Genomic DNA, 23,970 nt, shown 5'->3' on the forward strand with positions numbered 1-23,970 from the left:
TTAGGAGTAATAGAATGACAGTTAAAGAAGGGAAGAAAATTGTAGACTGATGGAGGGAACTATTTTCCAGCTGTGAGATCTGATGGATCCTGCAGAGCAGTCTCCAAAGGAAAGTGATGGAGATGTCATCACTAGTGACACTTACAGACAAAAATAGGCTGAAAAATACACGATATGATGTACTGCAAATAGCATTAATACAGCACTGGAATGGAGGTGGGGTAACCTCATGAGAAATTACCATTCTTGACTTCTTGTCTTTGAACGTAGTGATGTGACTTTGCTTACTCCACTTCTTCCTGAAGCAAACTAAACTCCTGTTTTCTAAACAGTTCAACATAATTTACGTACTTTTTATGCAGTATCACTGTCTCAGCTATTAGCCTTTAGTGTTGCCTTCCCCCAGCACATATACAACTAGCTTCCACTTTCCTTGGCATGAAGTAGAGAAGTTCCTAGTTGACGTCCTCTTTTCCCTCAGTCCCTGCCATCTATAATGCCAGCAGCCTGGACGGATGTTCTTGATCTTCTTTCCTTTACAGTCTGCACAGGTAGAAGGTGGTAGATGTCTTCCTTGTGAGTACTCCTAGAAGATTATTATTCATATATATATGTGTGTGTATGTGTAAAATTTTGCCCAATGGACAAATCCGTAAGCTTTAAAAGAATCTAACAGCAATCTCAAATATCACTTCTGCTTTTCATTTAAGCAGTCAGACTGCAGGGAAAGCCTCCACTGAGGCAGGGATGAGAAAGCACAGGAACAGGAATGTTGCTGTTACAATCTGCTGGTACAGTGGAGGTGCCATGCAGGATATGCACAGCTCAAATGATCAGGATATGTTATTCCTAATGCATTTTAACCACAAATGTAATAGGAGATGATACCACATGTTGTCTTATGTAAATATATAGTGAAATGTTGCCTTACGGGAAGCCAATTGCCTTTCATACCAAGGAGACACAGTCAGGAGCATGGTGGCTTAGCTTGAGGGCATCATCCAGGAGCTATATGGCTTGGCCTCTTTTGCCCTAATCAACTATTGCTGCCTTCCCAGCTCAGCCAAATCCCATCACCTGGAAGAGGCAATTGAACCATGGATAGGGAATAAAAGGTGATACTAAGGTCATTGGTGTATTTTTAAAGTAAATATCTGTTCATAAAAGTATTTTCCTACACGAGATGGCATTAATGCTGTCTGGTTTTCTAGCCCTCAACTCTGAGCTTTGGTTTAGATCTCACTCCTTTGCTCAACCCCCTTCTCCAGGAGCCTTGGTGCAACTTTTATCCTTTTCTTGACATTGATGTTTGTCTGACAAGTTTATCTCAAATATTCTTGAGGGATGCTGAGTTAGCAATTACCAATGTTAAGCAATCTAATTCAGTCTCTTAATTAATAGAACTTCATAAAGAAAATAGTTTTCAGTAATTTTTCTTCCTGAAAAGTTTTATGTATGGCCCTTCCACTCAATTCCAGCATGCAGCAGTACATCAGAGCTATGTGATGTTCCTAAACACATGCAGGGAGGACAACAGAACCTACCTATGGACCAAGAAGCAACTCTTAAAGAACCATGGATATTTAGAACAAAAATTGTAGCTTTAACATCTTCAAAAGTTTCCTGTCAATGAGATCTGTATCACTTAGTAATTTTCTTTCAAATTAAAAGGTTTAAAGCCCCATCCTCTAGAATGAGGTTTTCTTAGAAGCTGTTTGGGCAGAAAAATCTCAAAGTCATATAGAGGAAAACAGCTTACATCCTCAGTTTCCCTGAGCTTTTTTCACTGTCCCAAGTTCTTCAGCTTCTAGTTTCTCTGGTTAAGCCTCACACATTTCACTTACGTGATGCCTGTATTATTTCCAGAAACAATAAGCAGAAGCTTAAGACGACAGAGTGAAACCCACTTAGAATCCTAGAATTATGGAGCAATTCAGTAATAATCTGGTTTATGGCGTTCAAGTTTAATCCCTTAACTAATGGTTGATGTTGTATAAACAAAAACCACATCATTTATCAGATCAGAAGTAGTTTGTGGTTGAGATGTTATTTAAATAGGATTATTTCTTTATTAGGTAATCCACTGAAGTTAATTTCACTATATGCTGATATCTCTCCAGACATGTTTTCAGCTTTCTTCAGATCCTGCATGTTTTAGATGATCTTGGAAAGTTACGAATTTCCCTGAGCAAAATAGCTTTGGAAGAAACCAGTGTACTTAGCCATTCAGGAAACAAGGCATTTCCATTCAGATGCCTAAGCACAAGCTTAGGAAATTAACTTTGGTCAAGCAAACTTGGAGGATATTCAGATCATTTTTCAAATGGTCAAGCTTGCTCTGAGGCATTGTAAATATCAATAGGAAATGGATTCACAGTTATGCATAATTACAGTACTCTACTTCTCTTGCTTCTTGATTAAAACTGAGCTGCTCTTGTAATATGTAACCAAATAATTCAAGGGGAAAAAAAAGATAATTAAATTTACATAAAGTATAATAAAATCTAATAAATTTTCATTTTAGTAAGACAACACAGTTATTCATTGAGTGCTATAACTGTTAAAATTAAGTTTCTAAGAAATTCAGAGGACACGTCTGCCAAATGTGGTAAATTGCCAGAGGAGCTATTCTAACTCTTCCTTCTCATAATTCTTGCATGTCACACACCCCAACAAATGTTACTTACAGAAGCATTTGAAACCCTATGTTTTCTTAATAAAGACTGCTGGAGAGCACTGAGCACAGAGTTTGATAAGAAAGGATTAAGATTAAATGCATTCATATTTGTCCTACTTGGAGCCTAGTTAATTAATGACTACTTTACATGCAGCTCTTATGAAATTTTAGATATTTCTAAGCACTGCTTTGAAGAGAGGCATTGCTATTTCAAAAATGAAGTCTCATTGGAAATCACTGAAACCATAGCTCTAAAAGGAACACAAAAAATTGTTATTCCTCTGCACAAATCAGAGAAAATAATGCTTTCTTTCATGGTTGGAGCTCCCTTAACAAGTCTGAAAGTGTTAGTATATGGGCAAAGCAAATGGTTGACATTTTGTTGTTTCATGAAGCATATACATTCAAGATTTGTACATTATACATCTGCTGAAAGAACTTCGCCAATTTTGCCTCTTTTTTCAACTGTTTATACTCCATTATGCTCTGACACAGCTGTGGTGACATTGTGGTAACCATGAATGTTCCAGGATGTTAATTTTTCTCTAGACTTCTGCATCATTTAAAAGAAAATCTTTTTAAAACATCTTCCTTTCCCAGGCAAAATACTTTCTCTGCGATATGTTTTCATTGTTTTTGACAATAACAGTTACTACGGGTAAAAATTGTTCCAGGCCAAAAACATTTGTGCCAAATCTCCCATTAAAATCCAAAGTGAAATTCCCACTACCCACTGCTTCCCAGCAAGTGTCAATGTGATTTATTGATCCAAGTGTATTCAGTAACTCATTTGTAAAACTTACCAGAGTTTTAGAATTTTTATTTACCTTTATAAGCTTTAGTTATTAAAAAAACCCAACAAACAAACAAACCAAGAAGCAGCTCTGGTTCAGTTACAGCTGTTAACTGTTATAGCTGTTTTGTGATTTAACCCTAGCCAGCAGCTGAACTGTTATAATTCAGTTATGTTGTTATCTATCTGTTGATAGCGACTGCTACCAGTGACGTTGATCCAGGGTATTCCATGTTCAGAGTTATTTAGGACTGAAAAATATTTTAACCTCATTCAGAATTGGTTGGTCCTTAAGTTCAGAAAGAAAGATTTTTTTCCCGTCTTTAACAGAAGCCTTCTCAGCTGGAAGCCGTAGGGCAGCATAATAACCAAGCTTCCAACTCTCTTCTTGGCGGGTTTTTTTTCCGTTGCTGTAAATCAACCTGAAAATTACATTTTCCACAATTTGTAACACTTTAGAGAAAATGTTAATGCATTTTTACCAGAAACAAAGAACTGGAATTGAGAAAATGAGCTTATGTGGGATCAGGAGCATTTTTCTAGAGTGGCCTGATGACTTTGTAGTGACTGGGCTGCTCACATACACAGGGAATCTTGAGTTCAGATTCTCTTTTCTGTGTGATCTGATGCAGGGCTTGAAACTGATTGTAGAGGGGATAGCTTTAATGAGTTTTACTTAGTATGACATACCTAAAACATTCATCAGAGCAAGCAAGCAAGGCTGAATGATTTTATAGCTATGACTTTGGATACTCATCTGTGAATTCGAGACTTGGGTTTGAGTCCAGTAAATATTCTGACTTTATTACAGAATAAAACATCCTTAACAGAAAGGTCTAAGTTGAAGCAGAAATGGTCATAACAGTTGTATTGAGTCTCTGTGTAAGCCTTCCTCAACTTCAGAGCTTCTGTAAACCACAGATATCAGTGGATATGTGCTCATTTTTATCAGTGAAAGCTTCTAGCTTTGGGATAACCAAGAATGCTGTAGCTCAGAACTTTGCTATTACTGGTATAATACTGTGCCAAAAATGATGCTTTTAGATAATGCTGAGCTTTGTGCTATTTAAAGATAAAATTCAGGATAGGTTTCAGATACAGGAAGTATGAATACCTACGGTTCTTTGTGCCATACTGTCAAGATTCATAAAAATCTGTTGCTTTTAGTGAAAGATAGTCTTCATTGTGAGGTTAAAGGAGTGACACATTTCTGTGAATGGAGTATTACAAAACTAGGAACGCCTGAAGTAATAACTGTAGTAATAAATGTGATGCTGGTGCTTTTGATTTTTGAGAAACTAATATTGGGGATGTTTTCTCAGAAAAAATCACCCTCTTTGACAATTGACATTGTCATCTTCTACCTCTGTACAGGTATGTGATTCTCTACTAGTCTCAGGTGCGTGCAATCCCAAACAGTGTAAGCAACAACACGTGCAGTTAATCTTACTCCTCTCGTACACTCAGAGAGATGGAGGTGTAGCAAGTCGAAGACATGACACCTTTCCTTATGGAGTCTTAGGACTCAAATTAGTTGAAGATGCTTCACAGCATGGAACATTTGAAGATTTCACTTGCTTGGGTTCTGAAGTCTACTTAGGAGCTACATAGTCAAACTCTAAAAGAGGTTTAAATTCAGTTCTCCCTTGGCCAAGGAATGGCTTATCCTGTCATAAGACATAAGTAAGCTGTTGAAGAATGAGAATGAAATACTAAAAAGTGGAAACTCTCTCTTCTCCCTCATAATGCTTTCATGTCTACTGTTGAAAAAATTTCATATAGCTTCCAAACTCTTCAATATTAAAAAATTCCCCTGTGTTTCAAGTTCCTCACTTACAAATGTGGTGTGATGTTATTTCCACCAATCCAGCTGGTGCTGCACAGCATTTAAACATGTTGACTGGGTTCAGTAGTTATTGCCTGAACGTGTGGCAGCAGGAGTGAAGGAAACATCCTGTGAACCATTGTGAAAACTTGAAGGAGGGAGTCCTCTTAGGCTTTACCACATCTGTAAACAACATCCTTGTGTCAACAGCTTTCACAGCCACCTTGAGAGACATGCAGATGTTTCAGCAGCCATGAACTGCTTGGTACAATGTCTAGACTTGACTGTTGAAGAAATCTTTAGGCTTTCCTTTTAGTCCCTCTTGTGGGTCCTCAATTGGTATACTTCAAAGGATATTAAACTGAATGCAGAAAATACCTAAAGATTTCATAGGATCTTTATGCTAGTAGAGTACTGAGCATTTTAAAAGTGTATCTATACATGCCATCCAGTGTATATCTTTATAGAGTTACCTTCGTGTTGGTTTGTTACAGCTATTATAAAACTCTTAGTCTTGGACAGAGGTCTCTCTGTATGGTAAGAGCAAGGTGGAATGATGTAGGTGGGTCACAACATGGTCCTTAGCTCAAAGAATGAATTGTTCAGTTGCAGGATAGAGATGCTACCAGTTTAAAATGGTCAGGAAAGTGCAGAAAAAATGGTTTTCTGCCTCACAGGCAATAGCTAAAGGCAATAAGCCTACAGTAATAACTATAAGCAGTAGGACTGCTTGCTTATTCACTTGAGCTTTGTCTTTGCAGTCTTTAATTAGAAGAATTGTATGCTGAGCTTTGAAAGAATGACATATGAGCGACCGTTACCAGTATTTGGGACTGTTGTTTTTGTGAGGACAAGCAAAAAGAGAAGATGGGATGATAATTTTGCTCTCTCGGTCAAGAATCTGTTACGTTCCTTCCAAGGTTATCACCACATTCTGACTAGTAAGGAGGTGAATTAACAGAGCAGATATCATGTTCACTGTTGCACATTGGCAACTGCAAACATCCTATAACATACTCATCAGAAAGCTCAGGCAGTGTGGCTTGGAAGCTGGTTACATACAAACATTTTGACAGCACAAATACTGTTTGACAGTTCAGGGCTATCAGGATTCAGTTCTATGGGATGGCACCTACTTCTTCTGCATCCATCTCCTCTTTGTATTATTTTTCTGTCTCAAGTAAGCATCTCAACACAGCTGTTAGCATCTTTTTCTCCAATTGGTTATATTTGTATTCCTTGGCTTCTGGGAATCCTTTACACTACTTTCTAGTTACTTTGCAGTGTGATTTCACTGTTAAATGGGCATTGAAAGATAATTCCTTCATGTCCTGGAAACAGCTTCCCAATCCACCGAGACAATGGCTCATTATTCTTTCCCAACAACAATTGTGTGTATTTTGCATTATTAGGAGTTTAAAATGTCTGTGATGCAACATTTTTGGCCTGATTTTTCTTTTTGCTGTGAAAGTCTGTAGACAGATTAAGAAATGTAATGCAATTGCATGCCTACAGTACCTAAACTACATAAATACCTGAGAAAGCCTTCAGTGTTAACATGCTTAAATTATGATCCTACTTTACTCACATATCAGACTGGCCTTTAGTGTCTTGCAGTCATTGAAAAATACCTTTAGAAACCTGCTTCAAAGATAGCAGACTATTTTTTTATGAGTGAGATAAGGTTATGGTCAGAAGTATGTAGAAAAATACCAGACTTTTTGCTCGGGCTCCCCAGTAAGTACATTGAACATGCAGTCCCCTTCCCTCATTGGTGCCATTAACCAGAAAGATTTGGAAGCTTGTCCTTTATTCTGAACTCAGGATAACCACTTTGGCATAGTGCAGTGTTGGGAACATTCTATTCCAGCAACAGACTGTAGCTGATTTACTCATTTGCTGAGTGACAAAGGTTCGGTGAAAAAGGTCTGGTTGTGGAAATTCTTATTTCCTTTTTTCCTTTTCTCTCAGTCTGATGAAAAGAATTTATATGTCATGAGTCTGACAAGGAGAGAACTGTTCTGTTCTGTAAATTGATAGATTTTTCTTGTAGGTAGGGCACACATTCAAATAGAGTTCCAAAAGCCATTGCCTTCCATTAGTTCCTGAGAAATTGTATTGTGTTTCCTGCCCACTTTTTAATAGAAAAAACGCACGTCTCACACCATCTGCTGTCATGTTCAGCACCTGCAAATAAGTAGTAATGGATGGGATGTGTAAGCCACATGTTATTGATGAGCTCAATTTTTTTGTATTGATATGAGTTAGCAAGACTGTTTGGAGAGTCTATCTTGGGTTTGAGCTCAGCAGTGCCTCTTCTGTGAAAGAAAAAAGATAATCCTACTTCCTTCAGCAGCTCTAGTTTGCTCTTATTTTGATCTTCTATAATGAGGGGATGTATATTCTGCATATGCAATAATATTAGCTTTTCCACTTTCCTCAAAATGAAGAATACAGCTTTACGTGTCTATCTTTTTCTTAAATTGTGTATCTGGATGTATGTTAATATTTTTTCCCGCTTCTGTATTTTCTATAGCTGACAGCTTTATTTTCTTGGAGTTTGTACTAGCGTATAGTATAGTCAAACCTGTTACCTTTCTCACTGTAAGAATGTCGTCTTAAAGCAGTGGGAGTTCATGTTACCGTAGAACAGTTATGTTGGCTGTTGAAACATTTTACAAATATATGCTCTTCATTACTCTGTGCATATTCATCAAGGTGCATGGCTATAAAATAATATTGTGCCTTTTTCTTTCTTTTCTAAATTAATTTAGGGTTTTTATTACAGCATCCACCTAACAGTATCAGAATTGGAGGTTCTGGTTTTAAAAGCCATCCAGCTTTTCTCGACCTTTCTTTCTGAGAACTGGCTTTAAATTAAATTATGCTGACCATACCCTTATCTCACTTGTAAAAAAATGGTCTTTGAAGCAAGTTTCTAAAGGAGTTTAGACTTTGCAAGACGTAAATAGTGCAATCAACAGAGAAAGTTTACAATGTTGAGAGCATCAGCTGAAAAGAAAAAACAGTTCTTGAGAAAACATTTGTGTAGTTCTATTTGATCTGAGGATGCTATACCAGATAACATAGTCTTTGATTCCTTTACTCAGTGATCCATATTTAAGCATGTATTCATGCGCATGCTGTAAATGCATGTCCTTTGCAACCTGAAAGAAAATATGCAAATAGAAGGATTTGATAATACTTTCAAGTGCTTGAGCGCTTCATTAAAGAACAAACAAGACAGAAGTATAATTTCTTCTGATTCCTTTATTACAATTGAAATAATGAAATGTATAGTATTATTTCTTCTCTTTTATTCACATCTCTTTCCTGACCTTATATTTTGTCCTTTGTAAAGCTACAATAGAATCATAGAATCATAGTATGGTAAGGATTGGAAGGGACCTTTCAAGATCATCTCGTCCACCCCCCCTGCAGAAGCAGGTTCATCTAGATCAGGTCGCATAGGACCTGACCCACATGTCCAGGTGGGTCTTGAAGACCTCCAAGGAAGGAGACTCCACAACCCCTCTGGGCAGCCTGTGACACTGCTCCATCATCCTCACAGTAAAATAGTTTTTTCTTATGTTTAAGTGGAACTTTTTGTGTTCCAACTTCATCCTGTTACCCCTTGCCCTGTTGCTAGCTACAATACAGCTGATGTTTTCCCCTGCCATTGTTCACCTCTTAAGAAGATGCAGAAGTTACTCACTTTCTGCTTAATGCTGTCTTTACTGATGACTCACCTGCTCATGCCATCATTAGTGGTCTCATGTGCTGAGGTTGATCAGTAAGTGTTTCACCTAGCCTTCTGTTTAACACAGACCATTATAGTGTTGTTTTAGGGATAAATGTGCCTGGTTTATTTGGCAACAGTTTTCTGATATTTTCCCCAATCAATCGTTACAACAGGAAATGACTCACCCACTGACAGATCCCAAAGGAAAAAGAATGCATCTTTACAGCCAGAATATTCAAAAGCTTCTGTAAGCCTTTCACTCTTGAATAGGGATGGTACCTCTCTCACTTGAGTCTTTTGACACTTTATTCTTCTCATCATGAGAAACAGGAAATGTCTATGACTACATAAAAATCGGAAAGGACTTTGTACATCAGGCTTGTCGTTAACTGAGCATTATCTCTGATTTAAGCTTTACCCCATCCTTTTCAGCTCTGCTATTTAGAACCTTGGTCAACAAGTCTAAACATGACATTGAGCATGGAGTCAGCGTTCAGAAATACTCATCATCATCTAGCTGACAGCAGCTCTTGCATTCTGCATTGCTAGTTCACACAGTATTTGTGTTAAAAAATTAAGTTGTTTTTAACATAATATTTAACAGTAACTGGAGGTGTTGCTTGTTTCTGTTTAGATGAGAGTCCTTACACAAAGTCTGCAAGCCAGGCAAAGGCACCCGATGGAGCACTGTCTGTGAGGAGACAGAGTATTCCAGGTAAGACTTGCTTTGCTTTTTATAACACCTAACTAGTTTGTGAACAGCAAGATAACACTAATAAAAATTCAACTAGTTATAAAAAGCAAATACATTGCAGTTGCCACCAAGCAACTTCATAAGGAAGACTCCATGGGAGCCGGAAGGAGTTCCCACAGTTAGATTACCTTGAACCTATGAAGAACATCCTCGTGTCTCTCTTTAGCAGCAAATTTCAGACATTGCTCTCAACAACTTTTCCATCAGAATCTTGTGTATTTTCAGGCCCCGTGAAATCTGTTCTTTTATACCTCATTTTGATAGTATGGGGAGATTGGCTTGTATTTTCCACTGCTAATCAGTCTCAGAAATCTAGCAGAGCAACCCTCTGTCAGAGTTCTCATCTTCGCGTGATTTCCTGCCACATGTGTGCCCATCCTTGTGTTTCCTGTCATCGCGTCGCGCAAAGCTGGACCACTACATCAATGGTTAAAATACATAGTCTTTGGACCTACCTGTCTTTCAGTTACTTCAAGCAAGGCTGCAAAATATGCCCATGAAAAGGAAGTTTTAGATATATTACACAGCAATCTCAAGTGATTTTCACATAAAGTATGGAAACAAATGAACACTGATAAAGGTTGCACACAGGCAAATGTTGCAAGTCTCACCTCAAGCACAGTAACCTCTAACGCGAAGGGAAGATGTACTGCAATAGAAATGAGAAATTGTAAGGTTATGTCACCCACCTTCCAATGACTAATGTTAATATTCTCTGCACTCCATGGCCTTGTTATTGAGCAAAGCCACCTAACAGACAGGAAGGCTATGAATACTGGGGGTGGAGCTCAGACCTTTACCATTGTCAGGCTCAGATCTCATTCTAACAGCTGCGGTGTTACAGATACATGTTTTGTGGATGCTTTGTGTGCATGTTTGTACATATGAGAGAGGTATGGATGAGGTACTGTTGCTCACAACAAACGTTTTTGTCTGCTGAAAATACCCTAGGGATTTAAAGATTGTAATTTTTATGATAGAATCATGAAGATCATAACCATTGTGAAATGGCTCACCTACAGTGCCCATTGTGCAGTTATTGTTATGAGAAAATCTTTAATTATACAAACACCAACTGGGTGGGGTTTTTCTCCAAATCAATACATATAAAGATTTGTTGCTCTTCAGAGTAAATTAAGTCTTCTGTATGGGCACCTTTTCAGGTAATGCTTTAGCTCATAGGTCACTATTATTTAACATACTAGCTATCTACCTTTTTTTTTAATACTTGGAATTTTTTCACTGTGAACTTTTTAATTTATGACGTGGATATTGTCTTTATAGAGCAATTCTGCTAATGTCTAAATACAAACTGAAGTTCATGCTTCCACATAATATTTTGAGAACTCTTTGTTTTCACTTTTGTTCTTTAAGGGGAAGGTTTGATGAAAGTTGAACTAGTGCAATGTTGCTTCAGAGAGTTCGATAAGGTTTGGAATTTCAGATGTTGAATAGTCATTGTGACCAATGACCATTTATTTTTAATTTTTAAAACATTTGCTGTATATTCTTGTGTTTTTGTCAGCACCACAGATAAATCTTTTCTTTGTGATGTGCATAATTCAAGTTTGATCGGAGAGATATTATGGGCATTTTGTGATCAATAGTGCTAGGTGACTTGTGAAGGATCTGAAAGGCATAGTGGATGCAAGACATTTTTGTCATTCATACCTCAAAATTAGGAAAGTTGAGCCAATGTTATGTGTGTGTCAGATCCTTTACAAAAGGTTGGAGACCTTAGGATTATTTCATTTTGATACCTTCTCAGTGTTTCTTTTGAAAGTAGACAGGTTAGACTTGATGATCTCAAAGGTCTTTTCCAACTGAAATGATTCTGTGATTCTATGACAAGTGTTTGGCGATGTGTACTCTCTTTCATTTCACATGCTCTGAAAAAAAAGATACAAGATTATGTATGTTCTTCAGCTTTTAATATAGTGAAGACATTCATCTTAATGCATTGTTGCATCTCTAGACCTTAGGATCCCCAAAGGATAAATGAGGTTGAACTGGTTGGATATTTTTTAAAAAGCAATTAAAACTTTGTGCCCTGACAAATTTACATTCTAGCTCAGTGGATGCTGAGAGTTTAGATACATAAATAGCTTTGTAAAACTAAGTACCACTTTGAGACGTAACTTTAACATTTAGGAGTTGACTGAAATTTCTGAAAATAACCCATAAATGGTTATATCATTTGGACATGGAGAAAATTTGACTCCTTATATATAGCATCTATTCTTGCTTGTCTGTGGGCAGTTTATCCACATTTTGGATTAGTCTTGATACAGATGCAGAAGCATCCCAGCTAGCCAGCTTGGCTTGACAATGTGCAGTGTACTAGTAGTTTGAGACCAGAAGTAGTACAGCACTTTTGCTTGGGGGCAGGATCACACTCCTGACAAAATGTAGGTCAGCTCTAAATAGCTTTTGAATTGGAAAGTATGATGCAATGAAACTGGTAAATTCTTCTAGACCTGGATGGAGACATGTCAGCCGGAGTTACTGTCAGTAATCCTTACATGGAGAGGACAGACTGTATGGAAAGCATTCAGTTGTATTCCATCCAGACGGTACGCCTGTTAAAACATCACGTTCCTGAAGTGCTGTTTTTTCAAGCTTGAAGCATGACAGTGCCTTTGACAGTATAGCTGTCTAATCCACTTGACGATCTGTCATTGCTTGAGGCGGGGACAGCAGATGTCCTGTTCCCAAGGAATGCTCTGGCCATTGAATCAGACAAGTGAAAACTTTTAGCAAGGTAAATGGTCTTATACTGAGCTTTGCATAGGTTTGAACAGTCTGTTTTAAAAATACTAGTGGAAATATGTATCCACAGTGCATCATGTAAATCTTCCAGCATAGTGTGGGATCATGTTGTCTCTCTGCCTGGTCAAAGTTCCTTCTCATGACATTTGAATTCTCTTTAAAGGATTCCAATGTTCTTTACTTTGGTCAGGTATCAAAAAGGGGAGCTTTTGTTGCTGTGAGACCTGAAGCTGCTGTACTCACTGTAAACCCCAAGAGGTTGGTTTTTATCCCTGTATGTGAAAGTATATTGAAAGTTCAGTATTGATGAGCAAAGACTGAATGCACAAAGAGGTACTACAATTCTATAGAGGTTACATGGAGCTCAGGCTTGGTTTATTTTACAGGAAAAAAATGTTGAAATAATCAGTTTATAATTAAAATCAAATGGGCACATACTGTGTGATCAGTGCACTGAGTTTAATTCCTTTCATCCCCAGAAGCAGGGAATAGATTAAGCATCTCTCTGGAGCTGAACTTGCCTGCTTAAGATGCAGAATGCATTATTCATGTGATGAGACTACATGTCATATTTATCATGTCTTCACATGGCGCAAAATCAACAAGCAACAGATCCTTTCAAAGGGATTTACAGACTTGCTGAAATTATAGTTAATTCAAATTATATGCATTAATATAATTGCAGTTTGAAACTTGGACTTAATTTTGCAGATATGTAGGTGTTTAGTTGTAGTTTTATATACATGATTTTTCAAAACCTTATATAGCTTTACAGACAGAATTTTTTAATGTAAAAGTGAGGTTTGAGGTAACACTAGCATGGCAGGCAGCCTGCAAAGTAAGGAACAAAGGGGTTTTCTCCTCTTAAAATTTGGACTGTCAACCAGTATATAATGAAATATTATTACTACTTGGCCCATGTAGTAGGCTACAGAAGCCAAGGGGTTCTGTACTGTGCCTCATTCAGGAAAACAATATGTTTCAAATTCACAAGTAAGACGCTTCCCTCAGAATCCCAGATGGAGTTTAAAAGATCTGTCATTTAAAAATAGAGTATTTGATATTCACTTGTTAGTTAACCCCTTTGATCCCTAGGTTTAAAGGGCCATAGTTCCCACTGAGTTCCAGGGCTGAGGCTTCCTTTTGGCTTGCCAAGGTTTCCGAAGCAGTTCCTAGCCAAGGGGAAGCATTAGGTCAATAGCGCTTCAGTCAGAGGTGTCACTCCTGTCATGGCTTATTCCAACAGGAGCTTTAAAAAAGGCATCAAATATTCCAACAGTACTGATACAACATCAAGAGCTGATGACACTGTTAGGCACTTTGAAATCAAGAAGACTTTAATGTATGCTTAAAGATAAGTGCATTCTCAGTGCTGTCCTGAGTATATATAGGCTAAATAGCATTTCCCTTGTTTTCCAGACTAAAATCCAGTGCCCTCTTACTAGTTTAAAATGGAGAAATCTGTCAACACCAATGCTGTGCAAATTGCTCCCTTTATATATTTGTCTGTTTTCAAATTGCTCATGAAAACTGTGGGGATGGAGCAAAAAGAAATGACCTGACACAAGGATAAAGATAAAATTCCTTTATGAAACAGAAAAAACAAGACACTGTAAATTTGAGGTCAATTAAAATAGTTCATAAAGTCTATAGCCAATGTTTCTTTTTGGTTTTTAGTCCAGTTACGTACATGCTTTTTATCAAGTCATAGAAATTACTATGAAATTACTAGAAATTATTAATAGAAAACATTTTAAATTAAACTATGAGAAACTCCATGGTTTTTAAAGAGCTGAAATGTTTCAGCATCTCAATGTTTTATTTTTGTTGTCTTGAATCGTTAGTAAATTTCAGTTAAATTCTGTTTCAGTTTAAATAGTTTTGGTTGGGTCAAAAGTCTGTTTGTTTAGGGAAAAGCTAGTATATACACAGTGAATTTGACATTAAATTAAGAAAAAAAACAACTCTACTTTTAACTTCTTTCATCTGCTGACTCAGGTGTCTGCACTATGAAAGACTTATAGATATGTGCAGGTTTATTACCTGAAGTGGTCAAGGGCTCAAAACAACTAAAATGGAAACTCTAGTCTTGGACAACTATTGGAATCATCTGTGAATTCAGTGATCTATTCTAGTTAGGAAGATTGCAATCATGTATATGTTGCTCTCCTAATTAAATTCTTTTGCAAAGAACCAGCACCAAATTATGAGACATAATGGAAATATTTCCTCAAACAGAGAAAATTTCTATTTCTCTGGGACAGAAGAATAACACAGCTGCCTGCCTTCTGCCCTGCTCAATACACCCAGCAAAAGACCCTTCAAGTCTTGTCCTTCCATTATTGTTTCACCTCTACACATAATAACCCTTGTGCCCCAGATGTGCCAGCCTCTGGACCCACAGGAGCCATTACACCTTCCCAAGTCTCATTCCAGACACCTTCTACTCCACGGTAATAACTGAGGTGACAAACAGGAAAATTATCTGTATTTATGGTGACTGTACATGTCAACCCTTATGGAGAAGAGCAGAAAAGACCATACTTAGGGGTTATAAATCATTCCTTTGACATTTTCTCCACCACAGGGAGCCTGTTTTTCTTTCTAACCAATTTTTTTTTATTACTATTTGTCATTTGCAAGTTTTGTATGCAGTTGCAGGGATGTACTAACAGGTCAGTTGTTAAAATAGGTCACTCTGCTCTGAAGGAAAATTGTCAGGACTTTGAAGTCTGAAATTAAAGTGACCAGATTTTTCAGTTCCTTTGTACATGGATAAATACTGCACTTTCTTTCCACACTACCTGATTCTTTGAAGCAGCCTAGAATACAGGTTTCTTATTTCAGTGCAATGTTTGATCTCAAAAACAAGGCTAGCCATCAAACTGGAGGGAAAACACAGAACGAACATACAGCCCTGAGCACATTCTCTGTAGTGGCTCAAGAACCGATATTGCTGTTATTAGCAGTTTTGCAGCCTTGTTTTTGGAGAGTTTGGTAACAGAACTTTAATGCAGAAATGAACTCTTAAACAAACATAATTTTAGGGTAGACTGAATTTTGAACTACTGAAGGGAGCACGCAAATCAAAGTACCTTAAAACGCCTTGCAAGGGTAATATTTACAGAGCTGATACTAAAAAAATAATTACTGTATGATGTAGTGTCCTCAATAATTGCTTAGGACACAAAATATTCCTAGGAGAAGTCATGAAATAATAAATTATTGTAATAAAAACAATAATTAATGTCCTGGGAATTTTCAGCCTCTGAAATGTTTAAATACACAATGTATATATCAGTAGAAAGCAGTAAGAGTTTTCTTCTGATCCTTGGCTCTGAACACATACAAGTGCTGTAAGAGTTTTCTTCTGATCCTTGGCTCTGAACACATACAAGTGCTATTTAACTGTGTACAGAAATATAAAAGTATACCTTTTTCCCTCCTCCCTGACCTACAGCCTGCTGTGCAGCAAATGTTCATATTCTGTCTCAGGCTTCACCAAATATGGCTTTCCTGAGGGTCTTGTCTACTGCCCACAACTAACAAACTCAAATGTAGGTCAGCTGGAAGCTGAGGAATTTTAAAGACCCCGCTACTTTCTTCACTGTGATTTGAGGGTTTTTTTTGTAACAAATAGAAATGTCTGGTTAATCCTGAAAATGAAAATATAATGCTATAGGAAAACAAGCACAGGTTGTGAAGAAATAAGAAAATCATTGAGAGTTTATATATATATATATATATATATATATATATATATATTTCCATGATCCAGTATAGATTACATTTGGAGACTGAACATGTAATCTGGTTATGATGGGCTTGAGTTGGCAAAATAAAATTGTATTAGCTGAATTTAATGTTTGTGTGTGCTGTGCTACAATTTAAATGAGGAAAAGATCTGTACAGCATAGTATAATACTAGAATAGAGTGCATTATTTTTCTTTTAGGAGATAATCTCAGAAATGGAGAAAGTAATAGAGAGAGAAGGAATTGGAAAACAGTCCACACAGATTAAAAAAAGAAAATTAAAAAGACTTCTGATGTGATCCAAGGATACAGGTTTCATTAAATGACACTGCTTAAGAGGGAAGACAGCTCTCAGATTGTTCTTGCTGTAGCTTAACTGTTAACCTGAGCCAGTTTCACAGTGACTGACAAATGTGACAGACAGACGATCCATCCCTGGTGGCTAGATGTTTACCTAGGTGCATACACACTTCCAGAGCCAATTTTATGTTCCCCAGTGATTAATAAGACATTGGCAAGACAGCAGGTGTTCAAAAATAGCTGTATTCATTCTTGGTCCAATTCCTTCAGACTCTCGTGTCAAGTAAAACTGTAGAAGATGTAAATGATCCCGTTATTTTTTGATGGAGTGCTGCTAACTTCAGCAGCCCCCTTTTCATCATTTGCTACAGGACAGCCACCTTCTCAAGCAGCATTGCCTAACTTGTGCAGACATCAATCACCTTTTCCAGCCTCATCAAAAGAAACCTGCCGTGCCTTTGACTTCAGCTTCCTTCAGATTTCATAAGCAATCTGATTTCACGGATGCTGTGCTGTCTTGGCCTAATCCTTCATTCTCTACTAAAATATTAAATAGTCCTCACTGGCTAACTGATTTTGCAGATTAAGAACATTATTTGCCTGAGGAAACCTGTCACAAAACCAGCCCTTACCTTTCTGTAGTTTCCATTCTGGAAAAAAAAATAGAATTCATTGCAGAAGTAAAAACTGAAAATAAGATCTGTCTCTCAGTAAAGACCAAGTTAGGGAGTTGAAATATGTGTCTACAATAACATTTTTTTGCCCTTAATTTGCATTTGTCTCATAGACACTTAATTTTACTGTGTACTTTTAAAAATCAGCACAGAATGCTCAGATTTACCTCTGAAGAGATTTTTAGCATTTAGAAATCCATTAGAAATAGCCTCTTCAGTCACAGTTATTATGGTAACAGTCTTGGGTGATTTCCTAGCAGAAGCCAGCGTTTTGACCTGTGAAATGCAGATCAGAAGCTAGTAAGCTTTTCTTCACTTGAGGTGTTTATTGTATCTGCAAAGTCATTTGCTGATTTTCACGTTTGATGAGAGACTGCAGTTGCCGTATCATTTACAGTCGTCCCTGTGTGTTTGTTTAACCTGCTGGAGGTTTGTCAAATGGTCTGTGAAGCATCTGCAGAGCTACATGTCTTCTACTTCTCATCAACACTGGAAATTTCTGAATTTGCTTTCACATATTTAATATTGAAAAAAGCAAGATTCCTTCCTTGTTCTCCCTCCCTTCCACCAAAGTAACTTCGTTGGAATTATGTCACATATCATTCGTGTAAACATGTTTCATACACAGGTAAACACAAAAGAAATGTGGCTCATGTAGAAAATGAAAAAAAAAAAAATCCCTCAGAGTTCTTATCTAAACAAGATTGCTGATGATTTATTTATACATTTTATTTACAGATCTGCTACCATGCTAGTGCTTTTCTGTAGTGAAAAGAATTAGAATAGAGAACAACCTAATTTCATTCCTTTCATCATAAATTAAGAAGAAAATGCATTGAAGACAATATTATACATGAGGAACTCGCACTTTTCCAAATATCCAACTGATAATGAGGTCTGAAAAGTTAAATATCTTTAAATTATTTTCACTTCTATGGTCACAGTCAATGGCAAGATTTGTTGCTGGTGATACCAAACAGCTTCATTTATGGAGATTTTTATTTATTTGCACATGATTTTACCAAACTTAAGCCCTTGAAAATAAAATTATTCCAGATGTAGTTTTTCCTAGTAGTATGATGAGGATGAAACCCCACAGAATACCTATAACATTCTTTTTAAAACTGTCTCAGCAATTTAGCCTTTACACACACACATCTAGGGGCAGAGATAGCAATTTTGAGTGAATCATTCTGTATTCATCAAATGTACTTGCAGTGTGTACATGTACACATACTCCATTGGCCATTTGTTAGTTTGAAGCACAAGTCCCTAGAGGCTGCCATGCTGTCACTGGGATACCACAGGATTTCTCAGTGGAGCCTGGGACTTGAAAACAGGCTTGGAAACATCAGTGCATCTCCTGAAGTTGGGGTTTTCATCTCCCAGCTGTTTTCCTGCACAACCTTGGCATCCTCTCTGAAATGGACATTGGGGAAACCTCCTTGTGATGTTGGTTTTATTCATTTTAATCAAAGTGTTGGTGATATCTGTTGAAAATTTTATTTTCTTTTAAAGGCTTCAGTCAGAGGAGGGTACAGAACTGTTGTAAAACTCTTCTTTTGTGAAACTGGGCTTTGACTGTCCCTTGGAGAGTAGAACAGCCAATTACAGCTACCAGAGGTTCTTTGTTGTTTTAGGTAACTGAGAAGCAAAAATTCAATATTGACTGCTTGACAACCACTGCATTTCCACAGAATAGGATGACTCAGTTTTCATGGGGGAGGAAGGAGTGTGTCTTCAGAAAAAAATAGAAATTGCACAAGATCCATGAGGATGCTCAGGTTCCTCAGTCTGTTCAGATGTGAGAAAATGTATTAAAATATTTTCAAGCAATGTGTATTGGTGGATTTGGCAGTGCTAGGGTTAGTGGTTGGACCTCATGGTCTTTTCAAACTAAAACACTTCTGTGATTCTATGATTCTTCTCTTTGGTGGAAATCTATTTAGACATTTTTATCTATACTATTATGAGTCCAATATTAGATTAAAAGTGTGTATTCAACAGAAAAGTGTTTTCAGTATCATTCAATCAAGAAAATCCTCCACTATCCAGCATCAAGAGAGAGGAAGTGTAAGCAGTAAAGCCATGGATGCAGACTAAGACAGTGGATTCAGAAGGGACAGAGCAAATTAACTGGTAAGAAACTGATATATAAATATTACAAAGACACTCTTGATTACAAGTACCCTCTAACATGATGGTACCGGATGGGCATCTGTGTCAGGACTGGACTGGATAAAGGCAGGTTGTCATTTTGTCCCTAAACAGAACCTCCTTTTCTTGCTTGCCAAGATGGACCAGGACTGGATGGAGTCAGACCCAGTAGGCTACTGCTGTCTTTCAAAAGTCCCATGTCTTACAGTGCTGTAGGCAGAAGCATAATCCAGGCATGTTTCTTTAAGGTTTGAGCAATTTGCTAATCTGAGAAACTGAGGATAATTTTTTATCATTTGTTTCCTTGAGTCTTTCTGCTGTTGATAGATTCTTTTTCTCTTACAGTTATAGATAATTAACTTGATTTTTAAAATTATATTCTCAGTGTATTTTCCCGTACCTCTTTAAAAGGAGTTAATACATGCTTTCAATTGTTTTTTAGTGTTGCATTCAGTTTCTACAGTGATTATAAATTCAGAGCACGAAGACAGCAAGGAAAAAATATATAATCTACCAAGATAACAGTACCGTCACACCAAAATGTGCTGTCCCCAATCAGGATAATATCTTACTTCTTCTTTTCAACTGTATCAGTGGGTCAAAGCTACTAGCTCTCACTGTAATCCTTCACTTTTAACATCAAAATTGAATACACTTTTTTTTGTCGCAAAAAAATCTCCATTTTGCCAATGTGAAGTGGTTTATAGTGTTTGATGGGGACAGAGAAAGTGGTGTATCTTTATTTGTTTAATGGCACTTTCATTCTGCTCAGAATCAGAAGAGGGAAAGAGTTCTGTGTCTTCCTCATCACATCCCTGGTATGTGGGCAGATAGAGATAAGAATTCATGCCTAATAGTGTAGAATAAAAAAGTTAGACATGTCTGTTTTGTGTAGGAGCTGTAAGACTACAAGTTAAGTATAGCATTGTTAAAAGCTATTTTTTTGTTGTTTGTGGTAAGAACAAAGAGCTCGTGCTTTCAGGTTTTACTGTATTTAGTGTGAATTTACTTGGAATTTATGGGCCGGGAGAGATCTTGGTGACCATCTAAGCTAAACATACAACTTCTTTGAGTTTACTTCTATTTCAATTTGAATTTTAGAGAGACATTCAATCTATTTAAGGTTGCCAATGACACAAAATCCATTGCAGCCTTTTGTAGTTAATTGGCGTCACTAGTTTTATTTCTAGCTTGAGCATTCATGGTTCCAACTTCATCTCATGTGTCATAAAGAGTTGTTTTTCATCAGAATTTACTTCATGCTTTACAGGTACTTCATTATGAAATTACTGTTCAATCCAAGTAAACAAATTGCGCTTTTGGGGTCTTTTGCCCCCAGGTGTATTTTTTTAACTATTTTGAAAGCTCTTTTCTTTCCCAGCACTTTGTTTGGTTAGTAATGATCATGCTAAATCATCTCACAAGAATGAGAGAAAGCGTCCAAGTTATGGTCACTATTTCACTAAATACAAAGATGTACTAAGTCTTGCTCTGTAAAACTACTGTTCATATTTTCATGGTTTGCATTAATTATTCTGCCCAGTGGGAGTTTTGATCACCTGTCAGGATTCCATTTCATAATTGTTTTACTGGGCACCTGATTTTTTTAATATATTGGTGCATACATCCATTCATACCTCTTACATTAAGAGAATAGGAGACTGTTAACTTTGTAGGAGGTGTACAGGCTAGTGGAATGCAAATGCTTATCTTTTTTTTTTATTGTCCTTGTCCGAATTGAAGATATCATTTTCACTTCATATCTGCATTGTCTTGGAAACTCACTAGTGTTGTGTGAATAAACACATAATAAAGCTCTTCAATAAAGTCTCACTTATTAACAAACTTAAAATCAGAGCACAGAAGGCAAAACAAGGAGTATTTTAATAGAGTAAAATAGCAACAAGGCCAAAATCAAGAGATTTTGGTGCTCTTATTCACAGCAAACATTGGTGGAAGGACAGTGAATATCAATTCAAGTAGGAACAGGTGCCAGCCTTCAATGCTAATTGATTTTGTCAGTGAAGCAAAACGAGCCCAACTTAGTAGTTAACTCTGAGACAAGATCCTGCCAAGACGTTCTTCCCATATCAGATGACATTGTGACCCCGAATACTTGTCAGGTAAATGATATAGAAAATGAACATTGACCTTTGTGGTAGTAAAAAGTGTCATATAAAAATGAGGGACACATGCTGCAACTGAATTTTAGATATTACTGGCAAACCATGAGTGATCGTACCTGGTAACACAGTGTGAATATTGATCCCTCAAATACCACTTCTTTAAAGGAAAGTAAGAAGTAAAAACTGATAGAGGTCATATAGGGAAATCTCAACATTAGACCAAGACTGCAGCAAAATAGACCAAATCTATCAAGAATAAATAATGCTGAAGTACAATTAAAATTAATAATAATTTCTAAATAACTTGCTTTAAAAATATTCACATGGAGGTAAAAACATATGCTCTTCTAAAAAATTTGTCAGGTTGAGTTCTGACGAAAAGATATGCCATAAGTTCTGGAACTGAAAATTTAGCAAGTGTATTTGGAAGTCATTACAAACTTGTAGCTACAAAACAAAATGCCTAGTAAGGAATTTCTGTAATTTTATAAGGATGGTACCTAAGTCTAATGAGACCATTAAAATCCAAGAGCTTTATTCCTTAGCCAGTAACAAAAGGTAATGGTGCAACAGAGAGCATATAGTGGATGGGAACATAATAAAAATCATGGAGCTCGACTTACCTAATCCTACACTATAGAAAATAAATACTGACTTAAAGCTATTTAAGTTAATCAGTCTAGCTGACGTGCTAGCAACTAGGATGATAACTGGACATGATTAGAATGTATGGTAAGACTGGCTTTTCATGGTCTAATTTAAGAGTGTTGAGAGTCTCAGAGTATTTTTGATAAGTTGTGAATACATTTTATAGATCCAATTTTCTCTGTGTACAAAGTTAGAGTCTAGAACATTTTATCTGTTTCACATTTTAATATATTCACTGCCCTATAAAGATGTCATTGACTAGTAGTCTATACGTGGGGATCAGATGATATCAGTGCATCATCTTGTATTTTTTCTAATGTATATATGGTTTAAAATGAAACATTATAAACTCAAAGCCATAGCCAAAAATCCTAGCAGGTGGTAGCAGTTCACATTAGGCTAGTATCTCTATTTACATCAGGGTATTCACTGGGGAAAAACATGATGAATGTGCAGACCTGTTATAGCCAGAATATCAACTGCTCCAGACATAGCTACATCAGAATGAGAAAAAAAAAAATCCAAATACTCTTACTGTTTAAGATATCTAAGTTAGGAGTTTTTGTGGAAAATATTGCTCGTGGAGCTAAGTTAGTTGGAAGTATGTATTTTGCAGTATTTCTACATGAGCAAAGCTTTGGGGTAGGCAAAGTGATGTCAGCACAGAAGGGTTATTTTTGCTTGACGAATTAGTCTAAGTCTTTTGGATTACTTTTTTTTCCTCCATTATGACTTCATCTCTGCTGGGAGGGTTTGACATTATGTACACACTTACACAGTTACGTCAAGGACATTTTTAAAATGCTGCCCTTAGCAGCAAAGGTTTTTGGAGGTGGAACGTGCAAGACATTTATGCAGAGTAAGCTTAGAAGAAAAATCCATACTATAGTTCACCGTGTTTTACAAATGCTAAGAAAAAATGAGGGTAAATATGTTTATTGGATAGTTTTGTTCAGGCAGTTATCACCTTTCCTGTCTAATGTCAGTCAGAAAAAATCTTGGAGGAGGTGACCTTCAGAATAGGCTAAATTCTGGAAATTAAGATAGATCCTGTCTGGAAACGTTTACTGCTAGTGAATCTTCCAAATTCTCCAGTTTAGATAAATAGCTCTATGCATTAGATACCATCAACAGCCTCTCCCGCTCTCCTTACTAAATCCCAAATAGATCATGCTAATCTTTCTGACCATTTTAACAAACTGTTATTCAAACATGTGAATAAAAACAGATCCTGTCATGCCAGATGTTCTTAGTTGCTGTAAACTTTAGCTCTATAAGGTTCATTTAGACTTGTATGAAATGCTTCCATTAACAGTGCTACAATAAGTGATATAAAAATGGCAGAAATTCTAAACATGTCTGCCCGTTTGGCATATGGTGTCCTTTATATGTAGGCCCAAAATATAGAGTAGACTGGAGGTTAGGAAGAAACTAAGCTGTTAAATCTGAGTATCTGATACAAATAAAGAGCTGGTAGTGAGGTGGATTGTTAACTGGTTGAAGGAAGGCAGGCAATGGGGCAAGTCTAGTTGGAGGCCTGTATCTACTGTAGTCTCTCAGGGGTGGGTGCTGGGACCAGTACTGTTCAATATATTCATTAATGACCTTATTGAGGGAACAGAGGGCACTGTCAGCAAGTTTGCTGAAGATACTAAACAGGGGGGAGTGGCTGACACACCAGAAGGCTGTGCTGCCATCCAACGAGACCTGGACAGGCTGAAGAGCTGGGCGGGGAGAAATCTAATGAAATT

The 23,970-nt window shown here is 37.0% G+C and overlaps 1 protein-coding gene across 1 annotated transcript in view; it reads left to right on the forward strand.

The window, feature by feature from the left end:
• GRIP1 (glutamate receptor interacting protein 1) overlaps window positions 1-23,970 on the forward strand; it is a 323,990-nt gene that overhangs the window by 206,402 nt on the left and 93,618 nt on the right. The window contains exon 2 of the mRNA XM_062016662.1: window positions 9,672-9,752. Within this exon, the coding sequence (XP_061872646.1) occupies window positions 9,672-9,752 (81 nt within the window). The remainder of the gene's footprint in view (window positions 1-9,671; window positions 9,753-23,970) is intronic.

This window comes from Colius striatus, chromosome 1 (assembly GCF_028858725.1).
Source record: "Colius striatus isolate bColStr4 chromosome 1, bColStr4.1.hap1, whole genome shotgun sequence".
NCBI lineage: Eukaryota > Metazoa > Chordata > Aves > Coliiformes > Coliidae > Colius > Colius striatus.